General features: G+C 40.1%; 2 protein-coding genes across 2 annotated transcripts; one reads left to right on the top strand and one right to left on the bottom strand.

The window, feature by feature from the left end:
• Positions 1-858: 858 nt before the first annotated feature.
• capn5a (calpain 5a) lies at positions 859-24,572 on the bottom strand. Its single transcript, XM_029516752.1, has 13 exons — positions 24,402-24,572; positions 20,146-20,305; positions 15,644-15,775; positions 9,330-9,538; positions 8,585-8,777; positions 8,289-8,482; positions 7,774-7,851; positions 5,735-5,930; positions 5,503-5,625; positions 4,140-4,336; positions 3,023-3,144; positions 2,663-2,799; positions 859-2,550 (listed from the first exon to the last, which is right to left on the bottom strand). The coding sequence occupies exons 2-13, from the start codon at positions 20,299-20,301 to the stop codon at positions 2,374-2,376; spliced, it is 1,914 nt and encodes a 637-aa protein (XP_029372612.1). The 5' UTR covers positions 20,302-20,305; positions 24,402-24,572; the 3' UTR covers positions 859-2,373.
• ompa (olfactory marker protein a) lies at positions 10,710-13,456 on the top strand. Its single transcript, XM_029516753.1, has 2 exons — positions 10,710-10,860; positions 12,648-13,456. Exons 1-2 carry the CDS (start codon positions 10,792-10,794, stop codon positions 13,077-13,079), a joined length of 501 nt encoding a protein of 166 aa, XP_029372613.1. The 5' UTR covers positions 10,710-10,791; the 3' UTR covers positions 13,080-13,456.
• Positions 24,573-25,842: the final 1,270 nt, after the last annotated feature.

Consider the following 25,842-nt stretch of genomic DNA (forward strand, 5'->3'; position numbering starts at 1 on the left):
CAAAAAGATGACAATGCATTCCTTATCGGAAACTGCTGTTATACCGTATGTCCATGTGTCGCTACTTAGTCCATGTGTCCGAAACCACCCCCTCACTCCCTACTCCCTATGTAGGGAGATGAATGTAGTGGACTATACAGTGAACTCATTCACAAAATGAACAATCACTTTCGGACACTACTTTTTGGCGCCGTTGGTTGTGTCATCGCTGTCGCGCAATTAAAACGTACCCAGCTCACGGCTAAAAAACGTTTCTGTTTAGCACTGCATTTTGTTCAAGGCTTTTGATAATCTTGCACTGCACTGTGATACCTATTCTCGTATTTGGTCTTCTTATATTATATTTTTATTTTCTATTCACTGTCCAGTAGTTAGCTTACAATATTATTTCAACATGTCAGATGAGTATTTTAACAGGCTAACTGTACCGGAGAAAAAACGGTACAGTGAAAAACTCACATCTGTGGGTCTTTCTCATTGTCTCTTATGTTTGCCTCCGTTTTCATGGAGAAATGATCCCACTGAACGGACGGAGGTGACATACATCAATATTTACAACTATTACTACTACCACGACTACTAATATTTACAAGATCATAATTTAACCTAATACAGATTAAAAAAAAAAAAAAGTTAGGCTACATCGACGCTACTACATCATCATTTTAAAATTGCTTTTTATAACCCAACCACGCCTTCCTGTTGAAATCCCGCCCCTTCCGAGTACGAATACGGATACAGATAATGTAGATGGATAGTGGTATACTCCTTATCCCTATACAGATCACTTACCAATTTATGGTGGTTGGTTTACACACCTTCGGAAAATGAGGACCTGTAGGAGACGAGAGAATTCCATCAAAGTGTCAGAGTTATGTTTATTGTAAGAAGTCATCAACAAACTCAGACTTTGGCAAAGAACAAGATAGAAAAGGCACACAAATTAAGACATCGAAAAATACAAACTGAGTAAAGCATAAGAATATTTACAGAAAATAATAATTGATAATTGATCATAATTAAGATGATGGGTATGGCCATGCAAAGGTGCAAAACATTTAAATGGAGAGGGAACACACGGAACATATATTTTCAGCCTTGAGTCAAGATGGCTCTGGTGGCATAGTGGGTACATTGCACATCCAATAAACAGGAGGCTACAAAATCTTCATCTGTGATACAGGTTTGATTCCAACCAGTGTCATTTGCCACATGTTATTCCCTGCTCTCACTCTCCCCTCTCCTGTAACTCTTCAAGCTGTCCTAGCTAATAGAAATGAAAATCAATGATTTTGATCAATGTCCTTTAAAAGATAATGAAATATAAACAGTATGTTAGATATCTTAATAGAAAATGTAAAACATGTTCATCAACAGTCTGAAAATCATTGATGAAAGCTAGTAGGGCTGATATAGGCTATTTATACAGTGCATTCAGTTATTAGCATTGTGGTTTTTTTGTTTTCTTCTATGATGCGCGAGTAATACTATGCAGAGTAAGCGTGAGTGAGAGACCAGATATGGAGAAGGGCATTGACATACTTTTCTAATCAGTTGAGTGATGTTTTAGACTCCTCCAGCTCTCCTTAGACTCTGGAATTGTTTCTGATGTTTGAATCCAATTCTCTGTAAACCAAAACTTCTCAGCAATCGGTTCCACCACCCCATTTCTATTAACTCCCAGCTCATCCAATCTGTATGCTGAAGTGTCCTTGAGCCAGATACTGAGTGCCAAATTGCTTCTGATGGCCATTCCAAGAGTGTGCATTAAGTTAAAAATACGTTTTTGGTTGTGTATTTAAAAAATAAAAGTACATACAACACTAAGTAAGTGCTGTCCATTTATAAATGGAGGTCTCCAAAATTTATTAGAAAGCTTAATCACTATTTTTCTACCATACAAGAAACGTATTCAGTTTAGTTTAGCGTACCTACTTGCTGTTTATATTTACAAGCTAATGCCACAATTCCTTATTAGCAATAAATAGTAGATTAAAAGAAAAGAGAACAAAAGCTAAAATACCACAAGATATATTCATCAGTATAAATCTTATTAAAGAGGCTAAAGAGCTGTAAACAGTATTTATAAATTGTCTAAGAATATGGAGTAATATCATATTTTGGGTATGTTCAGATACACACAAGAGAATTTTATGAAACATTTTGTTAACACATTGATTGGCACAAGCGTAAATAAAAGAATTAGGTTTGTGTATTTGTATTTGTCATTCCTTCCTGTGCTCATCTCCAAAGACCTTCTTTGTTCTAGCTGAACAATTCTCCTGACAGGCAAAGCTTTTGCGGTAGAAGCAGGAATTTGGTAAACCCCGGCACAGCTTAATGTGCCATGGCTGACTGGTTTTAAAGGCCGTCTTAGATGCTGGTTAGTATTGAGCTGGTCACCACAGTGACAGTGAGGGTACCAGGGAGGTCGTTGTTTTGGCGGTTGCCTTTGTCTCTCAGGTGGAGGGTCTTCTGGAACTCTCCTTGCTCAGCTGTCAACGTGACTTGACCCATGAAGGAGTCTTTCAACGCATTATGGTTGTAGATCTGAGAAACATGACCAGAGAGGAATTCACTGATCAATGTAATGAGAATCCCGTATCGACACGTATACAAGTCATTATTCAGTCAGCCTCACTGTCTGCCAACACACACAAACCTCAATGCTGATTGGCTGCCTGGATTTCTTCCTGTAGAAGAGGGCCTTGGTGTCGAAGACAGGGCTGCATGTGTTTTTCTGCACCGGGGAGTAAACCTTCTCTCCTTCGCACCGAATCATCACATAGGGATCTGACACTGGAGACACAATCACACAAACAAACCAATACAAGAATAAGTTAAACACTTAAAATGAATGACACTGCCTTTCCAGCAGTAATACAGGTTATTAGTCAATATGAATTGAATCCATCTATGTTTCAGTAACAATGATAATAATAGTAAATAATTATAATCTATTATTATTACTATTATTATATTTCTTTATGATGTGTGTGTGATGGCAAAAAGTTCGCTCTACCTCCATTTGAGTCTTGACCTGCGAGGCCATCAGCCCTCAGGATGTGGACCTGCGTGACCAGACTGGGATAACCACACAACCCGGACCAGCAGGTATGTGGAGGCTCATCTAGAATCAACTCCCTACAGGATACAGGAGACAGAGACAGTCTGATAAAGGGACACTTGTACTTGTTCTAGTGCTGTGGTTTTACTCCTAGGAAGGACTCTACTCTGAGCTCCTTCCTGACATCCAAGCCACTCATTCTATCCCTGAGGCTGAGCCTAGCGTCCTTACAACAGGAGCCCATTTTAGCTGCTTGTATTCACAACCTTATTTAAGTCGCGACCCAAAGTTCATGACTGAAGCTTCAGGTTTGAACTTCTCCACTTGGGGGCAGCAACTCACCCTTGCTCAGCCAGCCGGAAAATGTTTTGAGGTGTGATAAAACTACAACTGAAGTGTTTGGGAAGAAATTACAGTACTCTATACCATCAATAAAACAGCCCAGCAAAAGAGTAAGGTGTAGGAAGCCCCCACGATCTGTGGCTGCTGCGATGCCTCGGTGTGAGGACAGTTTGATTTAGGTTTTTTTCTGTTCACTACACTTGACATTCCATGTCCCCACAACTAGTCTACAATACTGAGGATTATAGCCCGCCTTCATCTGCTGTCCAGTCTGCAATGCAGCTGATCCCCGCACCCATCCTGGGTCCACAGCATGGTGACTCCATGTAGCCTTTTTGGTGACGTTCACTGGTCAGCTTCCTTCCCATGTGATGCTAAAGAAGAGGGACATTGTTCCCTTTTTCTGGGCAAAATGCTCCAGCTTGTGTGCTGGCTCTTAAATGGCGTTTCAAGAATGAGCTTATCAATAACACAGTTCCCAGGGACACACAAAAACCTCCAAAACTATGAAGCTCTAAATTTACCAGCCAATCTTTGTTTCAACCCTTAAATGTGACCATGAGCTTTGGGTAATGAGAGATAAGAGTTGTTCTGGGTTTTTTTGTCTGTTTTGTTTTTTTTTTTTTTAAGCTCTGGGGGGTGGGGCAAATGACACTGGCTAGCAATATCATTTGTTAATGTCTACAATAATTCTGCTCCATAACAAATACAGGGAAAACAAAATCTCTACCTGCAGCCTGACGACACGTCAGAGAAGATGCGGAGCAGGAAGTTTCCATCCAGACCGGGGTCAAATGTTGTGGGTAAGATGACATAACGCCCCTCTGCCAGCACAATGCGTAAGAACACGGACCTTGAGTTGATGTAGATGCTCCCACCAACCTTCTGCTGGGTGGCATGCATGCGGTAAGTCCTGTTTAACTCCACCTGCACCCAGAGAGAGTTTTCATTCCATATTCAACAAACTCTTCAGAACAAACTTGAACTTTTGCACTGCAGAACAAAAACAGAACATTTTTATCAGACAGAAAACAGCACACATATCTGAAAATTCACATCTATTTTCCAATTACAAAATAACAACAATAATATTTGGTTTAGTGTTTGTGTTCTCACAGTGTTATGTAGTAATGCATCTACATCCTCCCTATGTCTGCCTGGTAATTCATTCTTTTAGTACAGTCATGTCACTTTGAAACTGTTAACCTTGGCTGTGCGCAGGAGGAAGTCACTTGATTTATTGATCGTCCTTTGTCTTACAATTGATCACTGTGTGTTAGCCGCCCACCCTCACTTCAGTTGGCCCAGTAAGTGTTGTCTGTTTCTTTTGCCACCTCTCATGTCCATGTAACAGGTGTGTGTGTGTGTGTGTGTGCGCGTGCTTCTCAGCTGGGTGGTGTGTTCCAGGAATGCTGACTTGTCTCTTATCAGCCTCATTAACCACGGTATATAGATCCTGGTTCTTTATCTGCTCTCAGTCAGATCATCTGCAGACACTGTTTCATTGTTCGACAGCACTGCAGCTGCTTCCAGCCAAAGAGATTCCCCCAGTTCCTTCCTGGATTCCTTCTGTGTGACTCAGGCTCTTAATTCCCTCACCCATTGTTTCCGATTCTTTGTCTCAATGAAGACCTCATTTACCGGGAACTTAATGGATCTGCTCAAATGTATACTGCTGGTGTGATGTCAAAATGACTGTCGATACATTCTTTCTTATTTCTGCTGCAAGAGGTGTTGGTCACATGTTAAAAAAACAAAAAACAAAACAGCAGATCACATGCATAGCTACAGGCCAAAATGAAATTGTTTCAGAGTGGCCAAGCACCAGTGTGTCTCCAGAGTTAGGAGCTTGATAATTATATTAATGACTAACTATTATACAAGCTAATACCAGTTAAAACTATAAAGTATAGTGTATATATACTATATACTGAACAACAGATGCAACAAATTTTAATACTGCATCACATAACACAATCGTGTTGTGTAGTGTGCATTCATCATCCAGTCTATAAGAAACAGATAACAAAAAATGAACATGAGCATTGTAATGCAATCTATGATTGTTTAGAAAACACACACTGTCAACTCACTCTATGGATGTCAAAGCCAATCGCCAGGTTTTCTCCTCGGCCCTCACTTAGTGTGGCTCGGCGGTCTCTCTGCTGCAGACAGATCAGGAACTCATCTTCCGGCTTCTTCACATCAAACACATACTACAACAGAGAAAAGAAATACACATATTGGAGGTTTTAATTCCAGAAAGCAGTTGCTACTATTAGTTTTGTCTGGCATGCAGTCTGAGAAACGATGAAGGAATAATGCCTGCGGGTTCTGAACGAAGGAGTGCTTGTTGTTGACGCAGCCCCCCGCTCGGTTGAGAAGGGGGTCGTCATGGCGGGACCATGAGCCCTGCATCACGGCTTCCTCCCAAGTCTTATGTAAACTCAGGTAGGATGTGTTAATGAGACGACATAGGATGAGGTCCGTAAAGTTGGCGATGAAATCATCAAACGTCATCCTGCAGAAAGGGAGAGAAAAAAGGTCGATGAGTTTTTGGCTTGTTGATAACGTAAGCTGTTTTTCCGTTACAATCAGATATTTATGCCAAGAGAAAGATACAACAAGGAAAATGAAAACAGAAAGTGTCAAATTAGTAAGATATTCTAAACTTCATTCAACTGCACCCCGCCACCACAGCAAATTCAACGCAGACTGAAGGGATGGAGATGCTCTCTCTGTTGCAAAACAACCCCAATGCTTACTGCACTTTCAAAGAAACTACAGTAATAATTGTAGTTCATTTGCTTGAAATTAACTACAGTACTCATCATAAATCAGTACACGGCAACAGTAAACTCTCTTTAGAATGACTACTTTCCATAAGAAATCTGGTTTGTGGGCTTTAAATTCGCTTTAAAGACCATACTAAGAAGGAACTTTTCTCAGAAAATGATCTAAGATCATGGTGCAAAAGCTAGTACAGCCCAATGAATCTCTTAGGAAGACAATCCAATAAAACAGGGATTCACATCAGATGAGTCTTATCGATCATCACACAGGTGGCTGAAAGACAACTGCCAACTAAGGGTGGTATTTAAGAGAGAAACTCCACTACCATTAAATGGTCACAAAAACAGCATCACACAAAAAAGGTCAGGGTTGCAATAAAATGAGTAAAGCATTGCTAATAAGTTGGAACACAGCAGCAAAACTGATCAATAAAATTCAAAAGGGATGGACTTGCGTCAAGCTTCCTGAGAGGTACAGACCATCCACAGAAGTAAACAACTTGACATTAGTGTTTTGTAATAACAAGAGTTGAAAAAAAACTGAGTGCAAGGATATCACAGTTAGCTTAAGCATTACAAAGTCTCACTGGGTGAGTATTTCCAGTTACACAGTCACCGCATACGCTGCAGAGGGGTGGCATGTGTGGGTGTCATCCACATAGAAAGCCACTACTAACGCTCATGCACAAAAAATCCTGTTTAACGTTTACCACACTCCATGTTGACAAATGTGAAGGCTTTTGGGACTCTTTGGAGTGATACTTTGGAGTGATGAGACACATTTGTGTCACATTTGCATTGTGTCACAAGGGTAGTATGCAAAATGCACGCTCTGTGTGGCTGCATGAGTGCTGCGGGTGTTGGGAAGTTGCATATCATAGATACTATCATGAATTCATAGTTGTATCATGAAATGCTGAAAGAGAAGCTATCACTCTGTTATACTGACAGCTTGCGAAATTCCTCATTCTATTTAATTATTTGAATTAATGGCTCAACTTTCCCTAATATTAATTTCAAGTAATTATGGCAATTATTTCCACATTTTTTTAATATTCATTGCAAGGACTCATCTCTTTGGCTCCATCCTATGAGTACTTGATGGTTTATTCATTCATTCATTCATTCATCTTCTTCCTCTTATCTATTTCTGGGTCACAGGGGTGCTGGAGCCAATCCCAACTCACACTGGACGAGGGGTGGAGTCAGCGTGGACAGGTCACCAGTCCATCACAGGTTCCACACACAGAGACAGACAGAGACCAACAACCACTCACACTCAGACCTACGGAAAATTTAGAGTCACCAATTAACTCAAACATGATGTCTTTGGATGATTGGAACATGCAAACTCCACACAGGAAGGCCCCAGGCCGGGAACCTGCAACCTTCTTATTGCGGGGCAACAGCGCTGACTACTATGCTGCCATGCTGCCCTTATTGATGGTTTAATCTTTTCTGCATGGAGCTTATAACTGTGTTTATCTTAAGTGAGGTGGGGAAGTGGTTGGGAACAGGACAGATAGGTACCGTGTATCTGCCAACAGAGGGCAGCATTGCCCTTAAACTCACCAGAATTCACCGTCATCCTGCACAGTGACACCAATCTTCTCCCTCTCGCTTTTGCTCACCCTCTGCCACTCTTCAGAGCTGCAAACAGACAACCAATATTGCTTAAAATTCCATATTTATAAGTGCAATGAAAGACCCTTTGAGATTTTTTTATCAAGTAGATAAAATATAGACATTTGCACAAAAGAAAAACAAAATAACATAAAAATGTTGGATATTTCCACACTGGGGAGATTTTAGTCCAATAGCCTGGAACTAAAAATGCCTCAATGTCTCCACCAGTCAAATTATCTATGAAAACTAATAGACAAAGACACATACACATAGCATATGCAGTGAAGACACTGAAAGGTTATCTCAAAAGGTATTGAGTGCAATCTAACATAATAAGTGTAGTTATGGACCAAGTGGAAATTTGTGCCAAATGTGAAGAAATTCTCCCACACATGCTGTGTTCAGGGACGTGAGAGACAATAAACTGGTCTAATTGTCATTTTACACCTCCTTTTCATCACCTGTCGCTCCAGGCCCCATTCCATTCTCTCTGGCCCCAGGGGTTCCTCATGCGGATCATGGTCAGTTTGTCTGACCTGAAGTAGGCCAACAGACCGTGGCCCAGCCTCACTCTGCGGACATCTGTCACCGCGTAAGCATGGCCTTTGACCAGGCCGCATGCTAACCTGGCTTCCATGTCTGCTGCACTTGTTGCCTGGAACACAGTAGCTCCATATTAGTCTGTCTGAAAATGGCATTAGATGAATTCAGGTGGTCACTCAGCAGGTGTCTGGTTTGGTCTTTGATTTCTCCTCACCCGGATTGAGCAGCTGATGAGACCTCCTCTGTTGTGGACTTTCAGCACTCTCTCAAACAGCTCGTTGCGTTTTTCTTCATCATCTTTGAATCCGCCCTCCACCAAATCCATTGGCTCTGACACACCTCCTGTGAAATCCACCAACGCATCGGCCGTGTTGCCCCCATCCAACGCCTCATAGCATCCGCACATTCTAGACAGCACACAGAAGCGAACTATTAATGTTTACAAAGAGACTGATTCTCTCTTGAAATGCAACCTTCCCATTTAAGAAATACTGAAACTGTAATGCGTTATGTGCCTTAATCTCAATGTTTGGGGTCATTGTCACGCTACAACATCACTTGAACTTCAACTTTAGAAGCAAAAAATGTGAATTCATGTATTTTCTTATAACAATCTACACCTTAAAACAATTAATTCTAGATTCTGGGTTCATTTTGGATTAACACAACTACAAGAGCAAGGAATCTCCCTTTACCTTGACAGATTTTTTTTTATTTTTATTTTTTTTATCGTCAATGCTGGTCTCATGCTGGTACAGTGGTACACAGCAGGTGTTCACAATGCCACAATGACAGGAAGTAAAACCAATGGCCATGATCACACATAGGACAGTTAGTTATTGCATGAATAACAATGATAGCATCAACATTATATTCTTAGACCTGAGCAAGGAAGGATGCAAACACACAACACAGAGACTGGCAGACAAACAAACAGAAACACACACATAAGTCCTTACTTGGCGTATGCCTTCTCCACCAGCGCACTCCAGAACTCATTGCTGTCATTGGAGTGGCAGTATATCAGCTCCCCATTCACTGTTGGCAGCTGGTCATCGATCACCACATCCACCCACTCACCAAAGCGCCAGAACCGGAAGTGGAAGATCCCGGCGTATGACTCCGGTTTGTCATCGTCCCACTCTTGGTCCTTCCAGTCAGGTATTACCTGCGCAAAACACAAAATTGGTTATCATCTTCTCAAAGCTCAGTTTGCATTTCAAGTGAAATTTGTTTAATTGTTTATAAAATTTTAATCAAGACAGTGGCATGGCACAAAAATTGGGCTCTGTACATATATAACCTCCATGTGCCTTCTTTACCAGTGTGATACAATATGTGTTCACAATCTGTTCTTAATGTGTAAAAAGGTGAACGAAGGCTATTACTGGAATTACAAGAACAAGTAAATTTCATTGAAAATATTACAATCCCTGCCAATAAAACTGACATGACTACAACCTCTGCATGTTGAACCCCCTTCATAATCCCCTCCATCAACCTTCAGCAGCTATAATTAACATGAGTAAATGAGGATTAAAATATTTTTAACAAGGTCCCACAAGATCCCATTTGACGACACATCACTGACGCAAAGACAAGCACACAAACTTGTGCTTCTTTTTGTGAGAACACCAATACATTCTATAGCCTCTTACATAAACTTTACCATCATGAATAAATGTGTAACCCCACACCTTCCCCCTGGCCTCAACATAATTCTAATCTTAAAATGTAATTTTAAGTCTCAAAGCTTTGAGGACCACGCACACCCACAAAAATAAACAAACAAACAAATAAATAAATAAATAAATAATGCATTGAGCCAAGACCAGCGAAGATCCCAAAAGTCCTCAAGAAACTCCCAGAGTTCCCTCTAGTACGTCATCAGTGTCTTCTGTTGCTTAGCACCATCACACATAAGCCTTTACACCTTTAAGAAAACTGTATATTCATTTATGATTCTGGTGATTTCAGTAACATTTAGAGTTCCTCTTCCTCTAAGAGGGATATTCCAAAAGAAATTAAGAAAACACCTCAGTATGTGCTTATGTCCAGTTGAGAAATGCCACTTATTAGGCTTTTAATGGTTGAAACAAGTTTAGCAGGACTCAAAACACAAAAAACAAGACCAATTCAGACTGATACTGTTTTCACATTGATCTCATCTCCCAACATATGCCCTTCCCTCTGTGGTGCACCAATCAATGTGTCCAAAGCAAACAGCCCCATGGGCAAAAGTGAGACACTGCTACACTGTGATGGAAATAGTTGAAAAGGGGAGGGGAGATTAGCCTGAAAAAAGACAGACTTAGAGAGGAAGAGGGAGAAAGGCGAGAAAGGAACTGGAATCAGAAACTCTACAGAAGCATCCATCCAGACAGGCAAGCAGTGCCCAGGACTGAAAGCTCCATTTTAGACATGGAAAAGGCCACAGCTGCCTCCAACGCAATGGTGCTGCCATTCAAAGAAGACACTGCACTGACAGAGGTTAGATTCTCATTTTGACATGACAATGTCTCACTTCCAGCTGCATGACGGTGACTTCTGAGTTTACGTTTTAGAGATGCATGCGCTCATCATCAGCTATGTACAGGAATTACTTGTGTATATTTGAACTTTTCTCTGTGGTTTAAACAAGGAACACTCTGTCTTTTGGATCACTCAGAGTGATGAGTCCAACTGACTAGTAGCCCCAGGACAATTCTACCGTTCGAGTGCTTTTGTGAAAGTCATCAAATGTCAATATGGACCATTTCAGTAGAGTGAGGGGTGGTTTAGAGCTTCAATGATAATTTGACTAATCAAACAGTAGATCAATATTATTATAATTTTTTTTTTTTTGCAAGTTATATGCAAGTTCATTCTCAGATGTGACCAATGAAGTGTAATAGATGGTGTCATGACAGGTAAGTAGATAGGAAGACAAATTAAATAGTGATAGAAATTATTTTACAACAGACTTAAATCAAATTAAATCAAAGATTAAGACAGATTCTTAAATCGAAGATTTATGATTTTTGGATGAAAAGAGAGGCCATACTCAAATATTATTTACTACTACTTACTACTTGCTTTGCATCAAGATAAAAGGTTTTTATACCAAGATAACACCTGGAAAAAACAAATCATGATTTTCTCAAGATAAGCTCTTATCAGGAGAAAGTTAACTGAATATCACATCAAAAAGATCATAGATAACAGATTTCCATTACATTTTTCTAGTGCTGTGAATTATAGCTTTTTGAGATAACAAGATGAAAAAGAGATCTTTGCTGGCATAGCCTCTGTTTCTGAAATGATCTGAAACTAGACTCCCTGTACTGTTTTTCTTTCTACGTCCCCGGACATGATTGTTTGGTCACCTCTGCTTAATATAATGTTAAAGAAAACTTCTGGAATTTGCTGCTTATGCTATCAGAAAATCATTCACTGAATGCACAAAAGTGCACAAAAACGCTTATTTGGTGTTGTCGCCTTGCAGTCCGATATGCCTATATTTCAGTTTTCTGACTTAAGTCGATATGCCTTCAAAATAAAATCTCAGCAAATCTCAGCTTGAGTTACAGTTTTAATCGGATTTCCTTTTTTACAAACAATTAAAAATGAAAAAGAAATTATTCAAAACAAGTTTTGATTTTATCTGATTTTGATTTTCCCCTTGTTTAAAGTGTCAAAATTTCTTATCTCTTTTTCCCTCACGAGTCGCAGGTGAATTTTTGTCACAGTGGAGTTGCCAGCTGTAGTCCTCCAACGTGACAGTGAATGTGTGACTCACATTGGGTAATGAAAAGTTCAGTCAACTCTGAGCTACGGAAGCCCAAAAGGGGGCAGAGGTGTTGGAAGAAAAACAGCTTTCACAAAAAAGAAAAAAAAAAAAAAAAATCAATAAATGAATAAATAAATAAATTGCCCTAAACCGTAAATTCTGATTAATTGATAAAATTTATGGATTTTACTTGGACGTGATTTTGATAGACCACTGTCCAAAAGTGTGAGAATGGCACTGCAGCATCGTATTGCAACGCTGATGCTGACACCAAGATCAAATCTGAAGCTTACATACTGCAGTGCATTCTTTGTCACTTCATGTGCGCTTGTTTGTAAACAATGATGAACAATGACACTGAAAAAAATTACACCAGAGTGTCCTTGGTCACAAAAGCTTCATATCCGGAGCCAGTGGACATTTCACACCACGTGTTAGACATGTTGAAAAAGTCTCAGTCTCACAGGGTTTTACTTCTTCTTTCTTTCTAACTTTAAACCATCTGCAGATGATGCGCCTCCGTGTGTCGTCTTTGCAGCGGTCAGGCCAGAAGCGCCAGGACGGGGAGCGTCTGCTTCTTCCCCACGAGGCAGTGTATCGGCTGGACTTCCACAACCAGGAGCTGAACTTCTCCCGTTGGTACTTCTCCCTCTCTGGCCATGGTCGTGTCACCATCACTGGTATTTCCCAGCACTGGACCCCCGATCTGACCAACCTGATGACCCGTCAGCTACTGGAACCAATCGGAACATTTTGGCGCAACCTCAATGACCCAGAGGATTCACCTCTCAAATGCTTGGAAGCAGACATGCAAGAATTTGGTGAAAGGATCGCGGAGCTGGCTAAGGTCAGGAAGGTCATGTATTTCCTGTTTGCTTTCAGGGAAGGAGCAGAGGCAGCAAATCTCAGCTGCTCAGTGGAGTTCACACCAGAGAACTGACTTCACTTTTTGCCAGTACACACCTTTTAGATTACTACTAGAGCATCGCAATGCATTGTTCAGCCTTTGACCTTTAAAAACACACTAAGACAGAAACATCTATCCTTTATAAGCATTCCATAACTACCCTCAAAAACTCATCTCAAATATTACTCCCTCACAATCACAAAGAACAAAGCTGTAACATCAAAAGCCAATTGAAAATATAGTTTGAGTTCAAGTAGAGAAAAATATTTTCACAAAACAAAGGAGACAAATTTAGTAAGAAAAAACAAACCAAACAAAAAAACCCCACTTAATGTAGATGAATTTGTAACGTTTTCTGGTGCTACTTCGAAGATCAATCACATTACATCCACATAAATCATCGGTAAGTTAGTCGGTAAAATATGTTCTTACATAAACCTGAGATTCCTTAAACATGTTCTTAAACAATTATATTGAATGGTGATTCGAAATCAACTGATTTATTGTTTTTTTTTGTTTGTTTTAGAATTAATGAATGAAATCTAATTTGAACGCATGATGTAATTAAAGTGTGCCTCTACTGCTGAACTGCACACTGTGATGATATGTGTAAGGTTTGACTTGCTTTGAGACGCCACTTTTACCGTTGCTGCTTTTTGTTGCTGAATTCTTTCATTGCTCACAGAAGTGACAGCTAGATGCAAAACAACAGGCAGTCAATAGTTGATGAAATACTCACATTGCATGACTGTCAGCCTGACTCGAAACCAATCAATGGAGTGACATCTATTAAATATTGACTGAAAGCTGTCTGCGTGTTCTCTTTGGTACAGACTATTATTACTGTCACCGGACAGAAGGGAAGGAAGGAAGGGGGCGGCCAAGTCAGGCTTATAAACAGAGGCCGTGATCTTCAAGGGCTTTATTGTTGGACCCAAGAGGAAAGCTGACACAAAATTTGAATACCATCATAAACATTGATTTTTACTTAGCATTCTGGTGTCATACCAACAGAAGATGAAGACAGTGAAATGGGAAGAGAGTCAAAATTATGTATGAGGTGGGTGGACGAGAGAGAGACAGAGAGAGAGAGAGAGAGAGAGAGAGAGAGAGAGAGAGAGAGAGAGAGAGAGAGAGAGAGAGAGAGAGAGAGAGAGATCCAGGATCAGTCAGAGAGGAAGAGAATATGATAAGTCAATAAGGAAAGCTTTTGCAGCACAATCACAGTCCATACTCTTATGTGGGAAATGTACTCTACATGTTATGTGTGGTAATACACACTAACATCTAATCAGGGCAACTTTAAGAAAAGCTGTTACACTTTGGCAAAGATGTATCCACGTGTGAGGTCAAACTTTGTTCACCATTAAACTCACTTTGGCCAGAGACTTTGGAATTACAAAATGTAATAATTGCTGTCATACTGCTTTTGTAGTTAGCTTCATCACACCAGAGGCCTAATAACCATTTGTTTTTGGTCCACTGACGTGTGTTAAGACAACTGGCTGCTCCTTTGAGGTCAGTTTCCCTCCAGGTGATGGAAAACTGTGAGCTGCAGAGGAGCTGTGAGACCAGACTTAGGGGAACTCCTGTGAACCAAATTCAGCCACTGGCATCAACACTCAGGTGAGCTGTCGACAGGTCGACAGATCTAAGTTCAGGAATGAAAGCACCCATTATCTGATCACTCAGACCACCACATTGAGGTGATCTAATTTCTTTTAGCAGTGCCAATGCAAATGTGTCCCAGTCTCATTGAAAGAGCCTACTCTGCAGGCCTGCCTGCTCTACTGATGTCCACAGTTAATCACAAAGTTAGTCTGATCACAATTGGTCACTGGAGATGCATTTCAATAACAGATGTGACCTGACAAAATTGACCACTAGTCGATTCACAGAAGACACATTTTATTACCAGGTCCGAGCAGCACTTTAAGGAGAATACCTTCAAAATAAAATGTTATCTTTGAAATCATTGAGGTAAATTGTGCTGTAATTAGAATATAAATTACCAAGTTTTTTGTGAGGTTGCGTTCAAGTGACTTTGACCTTTGACCACTGGATTGTAATTAGTTTCAACTTGAGTCCAAACAAATGTAGGCTATGTGCCAAATGTGACTGAAAAACCTCAAAAAGTTACTGAGATATTACATTCACTAAGAGGTCACCGTAGTATATTCTGGGGTTACCCCAACATTGACCTTTGACCCAAATCCCAAATCTACTTGGTTCGCCTCTGAATCTAAATGAACTAATATATCAAATTTGAAGAAGTTTACTCTAAAAGGAAAGCTTTTTGTGACCCCCTTTGAAACACAGAGGCAGCTTTTGGCCTGTGTGTGCATTTTTATGTGTGATTGGTAAAAAAAAAAAAAAAAAAAAAAAAAAAAGGAACTTTACTTATACAATAATTATAGATATAACAAACATACCCGTATATACTTACATGCACATTGACCCACATCCTTGTCTCTCTCTCACACACACACACACTTAGGTGGGAAAATAGTGTTTGCTTTGAAGAAGACAAGTCAACCATACAGCTGCAACAACAACAAAAAGAAAAACAGAACATGGATGCAGTCTCTTTGTCTCACCTTCTGCCATAACGATTCCCTGGAGGCTAAGCTGGAGCAGGCAGCTACAAACCAGCAGTTTCCCAGCTGCCCTTGGTGCAGGTCATGGGCACTAATGCCATCCACAAACAGGTGGGGGTTGCTGCTCAACTCCTAGAAGGATAAAGATGATTAAAATCAGCATTAAACTTCTCTGCTAAAGAAATCCTACAAAACGAGAGTGACAAATTCTTGATGTGATGATGATGTTAGTGCACGGAAGTTTATCCTCTTGGCTGAGGGGAAGTTAGAGTGGCAATCACCAAAGAACTTGATTTAGTCTGAGAGGCTCGGGCTCTAATGTGACCTCAAGGGGCAAATGATTGATTGATAAAATTCAGAGTTCCACTCCACAGGATTTTGCCAAGACAGGTTAAACACATTTATTAATGCTACAAAATGTTCAACATGCAGTGAACAGAAAAAAATGGGAGAAAAGACAAACTGAATTGAATTATTGACAATGGCCACTTGACTGAATTGAGATTTTACAGTCAACATCCTTTTCATCCTTCTCAGAAACCAACAGAAACAGCGAATAGGCCAATGTATTCAGTTAAGATTTTAATCAAACAGTCATCATCCAGTCCAATGTTTTAATCCTTTTACTGTATTTCTGTTGTGGTTTCTCTGGTAAGATTTAAAAAGTAGAAGCAGCATGTGTTCATAATGGGCAGCTGCCAGCTACGGATGAATGTAAAGCAGGGTGTAGCCAGACTACTCAGTCAATACTGAGCAGATACGCCCTCAGATCAAGTAGAAGTCACTTCAAAACAAAGCAAACCACAGCGGCAGACGGACAGTGCTGCAGCCAAATAATAGGGCTCCGATAAACCAGAGGCACACACCCAATATACCCAACTGTGAGTGTAGCTACCAGACAGACATATGCATGACTTACATGAAGCTCGTGTATGAACAAGTCATGTTTGTAGTAGGTGAAACTTGAAGTGGTTTTTGTTACCTTTGGACAGGGATAGGTGTTTCCCTGTTTTCAGACTTTGTACTAAGCCAAGCTAACCAACCGGTGCTATTACAATGCAGGTTATATTTCACAACATTTTGGAAAATATTTATTTATGTGTATGTAATTTTTTATGAATTCATTATTATTATTATTATTATTATTATTATTATCATTATCATCATCATCATCATCATCATCATCATTATTATTATTATTATTATTATCATTGTGGTTATCATTATTATATTTTTTATGCATTTTTTATTTTATATATATATTTGGGGGGAAGATTGTTTCAGTATTGTCTGGTGTGACCATAAAGCTTTATAGATATTCATTTATAGATGGATGGATGAAGCGTTAAGAGCTTTGACTTCAGCAGTTTTATGGAATCACATGATTTTCATAACTCTGACTGCTCTCCTCTAATTCGATGTTGATATTTTGTTGACGGTGAGCTATATCAGGGAGGATATAGAAAACGTATACTATTGCTATTTATACACTGCCGTTGGTCCCAAAAATTATAAAAACAATTATAAAGATCAAATCTAAAAAAATAAAATGAAAAAAAAAAAAAAAAAGAGAGAAGGGAACCTTTACTAACCAGTTGGGTTCTGTGAACAAGCAGGGGGCCTCAGTTTTTAGAGCCATCACTCATCCTAAGGATACATGTCTTTGCACTGTGGCAGGAAGGCAGAGTACCTGGTGGGAACCCACGCAGGTACAAGGAGAACATGCAAAACTCCACGCAGAGGCCCCAGGCTCCAGAATCTCACCCAGAATCTTTCTGCTGCAAGTGAGGTTGTACTATCCAATACATAGGGGTCTGATTGCTCAACAATGAATATTATATTTATATATTATGCAATATTTCATTTCATTTTCACCAGCTTATTCGTCAGGCCTGCAGGGGTTCTTGAGCGAATCCCAACTGGCATCTCAGGCGACGGCATGATCACCCTGGTCAGGTCATCAGGCATGGGGAGAACATGCTAACTCCACACTAAAAGGCCTAGGGCCCGGAATCAAAATCACAATCCCCTTGCTGTGTGACAACAGCATTATACAATACAATTAATAATATAAACTATTTTTGGGTTGGACTATAGTCTGAGGGACCACATTGCCTTTGGAGAACACAAGAATTTATCATAATTTCAACTGAGAAGGTTTTGGGAAATGTAGCAGATTAAATCCACGAGGCATTTGGCCAAGTAGTTGACAGACTATAAACACACTTTAAATAAATAAAAACTTTTATTTCTATCTCCAGGTCAGAGATTAGTTTAGCAAAGAACTGAAACAGCCCAAAGTTGGTAAAAATATGAGCTGATGTATAAACAATGAAAAGAAAACAAACTTTCAATCACAGAAATACAGCAGAGAGAACTGGGCTAATGATATAGCGATGGTGATGCAGGCCATCAGAATAAAACCCATCATTAATGGATGCGTTAATAGTATTTAACTAGACAGAAGGCAATATAGGTGATTATTTTGTCACATATGTTGGATCTTCAATACTTCAAAATGAATGCATGATAAACAGCTTTACTGCAAAATGATTTCAGGATTAAGATAATCAAATATGGCCCAACTGTTGGAGGGAGCTATTCAAGCACTCTCCCTATTTTCTGGTAATGAAACTTCAATTTCATGGTGTTCTTCACAATCAAAAGGTCTTATAAAACCTGCACAGCAATATTTTAAATAGCTTTCCATTAACCCTTGTGTTGTCTTCGGGTCAAAAATTAGCCCAGACCATGTTCAACAGCACAGACAACCCCCAGATCATCCTTTTCACCTTGAAAATTGACGACTTTTCCTCCAGTGACCCAAAATTGAGAAAAAGCAAAACATTGCATTTGTTCATATTTCCATGACTAGGAGTCATTTTTGACCCAGCAGTTACACAATCATTTACACACCACAAAAAAAAACACAAAAGCACACACACAATGAGAAGTTGAGATTAGGTGTGCGACTGACTGAACTCAGCTAAAACCATAACTTTCTTGCGCATGTGCAGCATCTCCCCTCCAATGACCCCACACATGACTCAAACTCACAGACAAAACTATTTCAGACAAAACAAACTGTTCTTGAAATTTTGTTTTGTTTCTAGTTGCTTACTAAGATAAGATTGGACTTTTTGTTAGCCAAATTGCTGTTGCAAAAAAATACAACAACATAAGAATAAAATAAAATGAATAACTACTAATGGGTGGATGATATTGGGTGCTGGAACACCCGAGAGGAGGCGGTGCCAATTCTGCCCCTCAAAGAAGGGCAACAAAACAAGCACTAAGTGCTATAAATGTGATAAGTATGTCGGCAATAAAACAGATTGATTTGTGTTCTTTACTTTTTTTGTTTTGTATTTATTATCTTATCTTCTTATCTCTTGTTGTTTGTACACTTGGTGGGTGGGGAAGTGTTTAAGAAATGAGAAAGTTTGTAGTTTTTTTAGCATTACTGTGAAAAAAACGTATTGTTCACCTTCAATTAAATCCATTCGAAAGCACTTTCTGCTACTTTCTTAGTAGCGCTTCTCTTCATCTCCTGCTCCAAAATTAATGTTTACACCTATGCAGTACATTTCGCAAGAATAATAATAATTAACCTGTACTTATTATGACAGGTGTGCTGTAATATAAGCAAATGTTGTCCACTGATTAAAAAGGCCAAACCCAGATATTCACTAGGTTTGTGGTGAATGACAGGCTGTGTCATCATGCAAAATAGATATGAGACTTAAAATTCAATGAAGCTGATGTTTTTTTAGGGGTTTAGTGAAGGTGGGTCACCTCTGACCCTGAGGACACGGGGTGCATACAGAAAGTGAAGACAATGCAAGGGTTAAAGGCCTGTTTCTTTTATTGCGCAATGATCTTGTTCCAGCTAAAGTTGATTGGCTCAGAAAATTTTCCATGTCTGCTCTGAGTCATATCTAATATAATAGTCCATGTGGCCCTGATTCAGTAAATCACTACAGGAAGAAATGATACACGATAAAAGGATATGGAGAGTTAGATGTCTCGAGGTAAAATTCTGTTTTATAAACATTCTTCTCAAATATTTTTGCAAAGAGCAAACACATCCTAAAGTAGGCAATACAAGTTCAGACTGACAAAAAAAACAAAAAAACAAATCAAGTGTGAATTTGGTGGAATGAATTCCCCAAATTCACACTTTTTTGGTTCATTCCATCTCCACAATAAATCGTTTGATCAGTTCAACCAATAACTTGCAGTTTGCAGTTATAGCTGTGAATATTAGCACCTGTTTTCTCCTTCATGCTACAGGTACCTCGCGGTATCAAATGTTGTTTGTCTAATGTCGTAAACTGAGTTTGCATCACCAGCTTTGATTGAAACCAAGTAAGTGTTCAAATAATAAAATATTCTTGGAAGAAAAAAAAAATGAATCACTAATCATGTGATTTTCTCAAATTTCTTTCCATTCTTTGGTTGAAAAAAAATGGAAGTCCTACTTCCTGTTTTATTGTTCTCACCTTAGGCCTTTTCCAGGTGACTCGTCCAATCTGGTTGCTCTGGTAGAACAGAGACTGATCCGTCGTGGGAAAGAGAGGGTCTTCAAACAGACGTCCATTCTGTTGGCACTGCCTCCTCAGTGCAGAGAAAGACTGGTCCTTATATGGAACCACCATCCCCCTGAAACAGACACAATTCAGTGTTCAATTCAAGTTATCCCGACTTCTCTTGAAGCATCACACGCTATACTCTACTGCAACATGGCATCTCTCCACTTCCGGAACACTAATTATCCAGAAATCTGGAAAGACGGGGCAATTAAATAAAAATAATTCAAACACATGGCCAACAGCACAAATCAATGATTGTATTCCGCAATACAGAGAGAGATGACCATATGACTGACACTGAAATACTTCTTGTTACATCTAAAAATAAATGCAGAGAGTTGTGGTGCAGATAAGGTTTAGAAACAAGGATGTCCTCCTTTAAAGACATGCACACAAAAACAAACACAGCCTCCTCTTAATATGATTATCTTGATTTGTTGGCAGCAAGCTGCTGTTACAACTTTGGTACTTAATGTTTCTGCACACACACACAAGTGGAAAATGCAAATGACACAAACTGCCCCACCAGCCATGTGAAAGGACGACAAACAGAAGCTTGGACAGTCATGTTTGACATGGATAATCAGCAAGGCAAACACATGATGCAATTTGCATTCCTCAGTTTTTGTGTTTGCAGTGGGGCCTAAATTTACGTTTGGAAGAAACAGTTTATCCATTTAGAGTTAGAGAAATGCCTCTCATGACCTCAGTGTTTTCAATCTTTTAGTGCTGCTTGATATTCAGCCTTATTTGAAGCAGTTTTGTTGGGTTTTTTCATGTTGATCGGCATTCATGTCTGAATAAAGCTAAGACAATGTGCTGATCAACTAACTGCCACACTCAGCTGAATCACCCCCCCCGTGTAGGGAAAACACAGCCTTGAATGTTACTGTTAATACATTGCTTATTTTCTGAACCTGCAAGTCCAGTAAACATCAAATGAAGTGCAAGACAATGCAACCAGGATGGCATGTGCTGGAAACACACTCTCAATGCTCCTCCTACCTTCATCTGAAATGTAGCAGCCGTATAGTGTGATGGAGATAGGTGAGTGACATGAACACTGAGGCACTTCATAACTGACAGGAACAAAGATTCTCCTTCAAAATATGATTAGGTTTTTTTCTGGGGCTGCAGCATCTGAGCCCTTTGGAAAGGTGGTTCAACAACCTCCATTTGGAGCCAGCTCACGCAGTTAGGTCAAGGTCAGAGTCCGTCTAGGTGACAGCATTTCTGCTGGTGGACAGACTGCCCATTTTATGCTGCATGGTATTCCTCAGCTTGGTCCTGGAAAGGCAGGGGTGGTAGCAACAGATGCCTCAGCACATGGTTGGAGGGGGGTTGTAGCAGGAGTCTTCAGTTCAGGAAATTTATACACTTGGCCGAGAGGGCATCAACATTAGCAATGATATCAACATCCCAGAACTTTGGACTACCTGTTAGGAGCTGAAGCACATCTTGTACTTTCTCCAAGGATTTGAGCTTAGTCGCAGCCTTGTGCCCTCTGCAGGACACACTGCAGCATTCAGCTGGTCTGGCATTCACTAAAGGTTCACATGGCAGCAGTATCTGCAAACTGTGGCCTTGTTGATGGCTAGCACTCAGCACATATTAGTGGCCGACAGTTTCTGCGTGGTGCCAGAACAAGGCTGAAACATGTAGAAGCCTGAGACTTGCTACTCGTCCCACAATCCTCCCTTTGAGCCAATGATAGTGTCTTTTGTGGATTTGTCAGTGTAGACTGCTATTCTGTTGGCAGTTACTGATAGCAAAGAGTGAACACTCTTCCTTGACAGCCCTACACGTTGCCCAGCATCTTGTTCTGGGTTAACTATATATATATATATATATATATATATATATATATCTCCGGCCATATGAACAGGGCCTTTACATCAGAGGAGAACCAGTCCATTATATCCAGTCTGGATGCACTGACGCAAAACAGAGCTTTTGGAGCAGCTGTTCATGAGCTACAGTGGCAGAAACAGGGCAGGAACTGACAAACAACAGCCCAATGGGTTGTTGAGGCAATCAAACAGACTTATGAGACAGCAGAGAAGGCTGTCCATGTGATGTTAGTTGTTGTTGAGTTGACAGTATGAATCACTTATCATACCACAGTTTAGAAATGTGGATGCAGACTCCAGGGCTGAAGGGTGACGCCAGTCCGGAAGTGTGTTAAACCCGCTGTTCATCTGATGACTCAGAGGTATACAAAAAGCCAGATTAAAAACACGACGACTCAAAACAGCAGTTCAGTTTTGCCGCCATTTGGTGAGGGTGGAATTTACAATGGTCATTATGATTTTTAGATTCCTAGATGACTGCCAGTTATGCCACTCACACAGATTCTTTTCAGATATAGATTCCCACACCGTATTAATTCTGAGGTCATACAGTTAGCCTTCATGCAACATACGTGATCTCCACTGTGTTCATCCGGGAATTCAAAGAATCAAAGTTGTCTTTGTAATGCCCAAAGACCAAAAGTGAACAAACAGGGTTAGGGTGTAGTAGAAAAAACAGGCTAATAATAAAACTGTCACTGAAATAAATTACCTCTCCATCACACTGGTCTAAAAGTTTGTAAATATTGTCACTCAATATATAGACCTGAGGTGAGATTTTGGTAGCAACTTACTATATTAAGTGTCAATGAATCATTTTGTCTATCAAATATCATAACTGAGGTTATATTTGTTTGAAGCTAAAAATGCTGTAATTGGATTGGGTGTTTTATTCGGCCTACGGTTGGAATCTGGGAAGGATTCAGTTTGAAATCAGATACGAAAAGGAAAGGCAGCATATCCTGGTTTCTTTGGGCAACAGTAGTTATAGTTAAAGAACCGGCAGCCACTCACGTCACCTGTTCACATCAATCAAGTCAGCAACTGCATATTTCTCCTATTTCCGGCTACCAACAATACTAAAACAGATACTTCGAACACTAATACTAATACTAATAACTCCAAACAGCCCTGTGTGATTGTGGGTGGTTCTGCTTCTGTGTTCCTTCCTGACTTCCATATTTCCTTAAGTGTGCCTGCTGTGACTCACTGCGAAAATAACTGGCAAGAGGACTTTAAACTGAACGTCTCCGGTCCAACTTATCACCAGACACATATGTTTGACGATTGTAAGACCAGATGAACGCAAGCCAAACATGGGTGTGGTTTGTGTGGGCACCAAGATATACCACACAGGATATGTGACCCAAATAAAAGCAGTGCTCTGCAGCTTTGCAAAGAGATTTCACTGACTTGGTGACCAGAGGTACTGCCTGTTTAATACACTTTGAGAAAAAGAAAACAATCTTTTTGTTTCAAGTGTTTTCATCTGAGTGAAACCACGCAGTAAGCTTACAGTCCCACCGGAAGACATGAGAATGCGCCCTTCAAAATAAAAGCGCAATGGCCACGAAGGCGAAAAATAAAAGATTGTTGGAAATAAATATAGCTCAACAGGTAAGACATGGTTATTTGTGCTCCACGCAATTGCTTCAAAACTTTCTTTTGTGACAGAATTTGTTTGTCTTACTGAACCAAACACATAAAGAAAGCTTTAGGTTCAATTTTGTGTTCTTGCAATTCACATGAAATGCGTTGTCCATTGGTGATCAACTCAACTGAATAGATTACTAGAGTTGATCAAAGTCTATTAATTCGGAAATTGTATTTTGCCAAAAGTTTCATCCACATTTTCTGGTCGACAAAGCTGTAATGATAATTCCATCAATCTATGACATGTTTGTCTCCTAGAAATGTATAACCGAAAGGTTTTTATTCATACGTCACAGCGTTAAATTCACCTACCTTTCCCATTTAGTGTTGAATTGTGTGTTTGCTTCCCTAAACTGATCAAAGTCAGGACTCTTTTACTTTGAAGGGTGTAACCGGACATCTTTTATGCACGCGCTGTAGCTTGAGCTTGATGTTTCAGATTTCTTTATCTTCATCTTTCGTTAAGAGTGCGATCTACAGACTTAAGGGGAGAAAAGCCCGCCGTCTCATCCATCACAACACGGATCCTGCGTCCCATCCGGCCGATCCACATGAGCCTGACGTTACGAAACCCCTTTAAGATGCCCACTGGCTGCATGAAGTTGCTCATCAAAGCACTCTGGAAACAGTCGGCTCCGCTGGTTTAAACTCGGTTTACTTTACCTGGGAATGTGTTGAGCTCGCCGGCACGCCTCCTCCGAGTGTCCTGCCGATGATGACGATGCGCGGAGCTTTCCACCAACTTCGCTCGTTTCGCCTCATCCAAAGCTAGAGAAGGCTGCCGGAGGAGGAACTCCGGCTCCGGGTTTCAAACCGCCCTCACTCTTTACGATCACTGCAGCCAATCCTATGGTGCCTTCAAGGACGGGTCGGACATCTGTCAATCTGCGTGTTTGAAGAGTGTTTCACCTCGATTGACTTCACGGGAGGCGACACACGTGTAATGCTCTTTAATCAACATGTAAACGGCATTAAAGCATCGCTTTATTCAGCCTGACTTGCGGACACTGTTATTGGGTTTGCTTGCTTGCGCAACACCAACCTGATTTTAATCAGATTATTCAGTTCCTATTCACTGCGAGGAACGTGTAATCTTAGTCTCGGTAAATTTCAGTTCTCAAATCAATTCCTAAATTCTATCCAAGACAGAGAGATTTAACAGCCGTGACGTCGAGGGGAATCTGTCACAGCTCACTCTGGCAATGTAAACACTTCCTCCAGGTTTCCAAACACTCTTATGCAGAAAAGACCGAGATGGTGAAAAGGAGAAAAAACAGACACTTATTCCAGAAATACAATAGACTACACAGATCAGTTATGTTGCATTTATCATGTTGAATGATGAATGTGCTATAATTTGATTGATGAGTGGAAAAAGATAGACCACGGCTGGACAACTTCACCCTGCTTTAATTTCCTGCTTGCACATTATGTGGATTTTGAATATAATCTGGGGCAATACAGCCTCCGGAGCTGCAGACACCAAGGAGACACTTCAAGTGAGGCACCAACAACGATCCCATTTGTAGTTGGCGCCTGATTCGATCCCTGCTCTGTCAACTGCCAGCACTCCTTTTGTGAGGAAGAGATGGTGCGGATGGCACATCACGGATGTGTATTTCACGTTCTACCTCAATAATGCAAATTTACAGGAAATTACACGATTGAAATTATGACCATCCAAACAAATGATATTTGGGAGCCCCGCACAGTTACACAGATTGCACTTGCTTCAGAATCATTATTCAATAGAACTTACGTCTTTGGAGCATTTAACAAAGGAAACCCAGGAATAAAGGAAAAGAATTTAAGAGATATGCAATGAAAAGTTTATCCCTTAATATTTTTATTATACTGCACTGACCTCTGTTGGCTGCTGCAGTAAGTCCTGAGTAAACTGAAATGGGCTGCAATTTGAGATCCTACTGATACCAAACTGTTTTGTTTTTTTTTTTTGTTTTTTTTTTTTTTAAACAAGACCAGGACATATGTGACTATTCTTTTAAATTTCACACACAAATTAATTTACAGTTAATACCAATACAAACCAGCCACTTTTACCGGGCCACTTAGTAGGTTAAACTGCCTGACAAAACCTGTCTGG

The sequence above is a fragment of the Echeneis naucrates genome, chromosome 13 (assembly GCF_900963305.1).
Source record: "Echeneis naucrates chromosome 13, fEcheNa1.1, whole genome shotgun sequence".
NCBI classification, from domain to species: Eukaryota; Metazoa; Chordata; class Actinopteri; order Carangiformes; family Echeneidae; genus Echeneis; species Echeneis naucrates.

Coding starts and splice junctions, on each gene's coding strand:
- ompa (XM_029516753.1), top strand. CDS start 10,792: ATGGAAAAGGCCACAGCTGCCTCCAACGCAATGGTGCTGCCATTCAAA. Junction 10,861..12,647: donor AAGACACTGCACTGACAGAG/GTTAGATTCTCA, acceptor AACCATCTGCAG/ATGATGCGCCTCCGTGTGTC.
- capn5a (XM_029516752.1), bottom strand. CDS start 20,301: ATGGTGGTTCCATATAAGGACCAGTCTTTCTCTGCACTGAGGAGGCAG. Junction 7,852..8,288: donor AATGGGGCCTGGAGCGACAG/GTGATGAAAAGG, acceptor GTCTGTTTGCAG/CTCTGAAGAGTGGCAGAGGG. Junction 5,626..5,734: donor CCTTCGTTCAGAACCCGCAG/GCATTATTCCTT, acceptor TCTCTGTTGTAG/TATGTGTTTGATGTGAAGAA.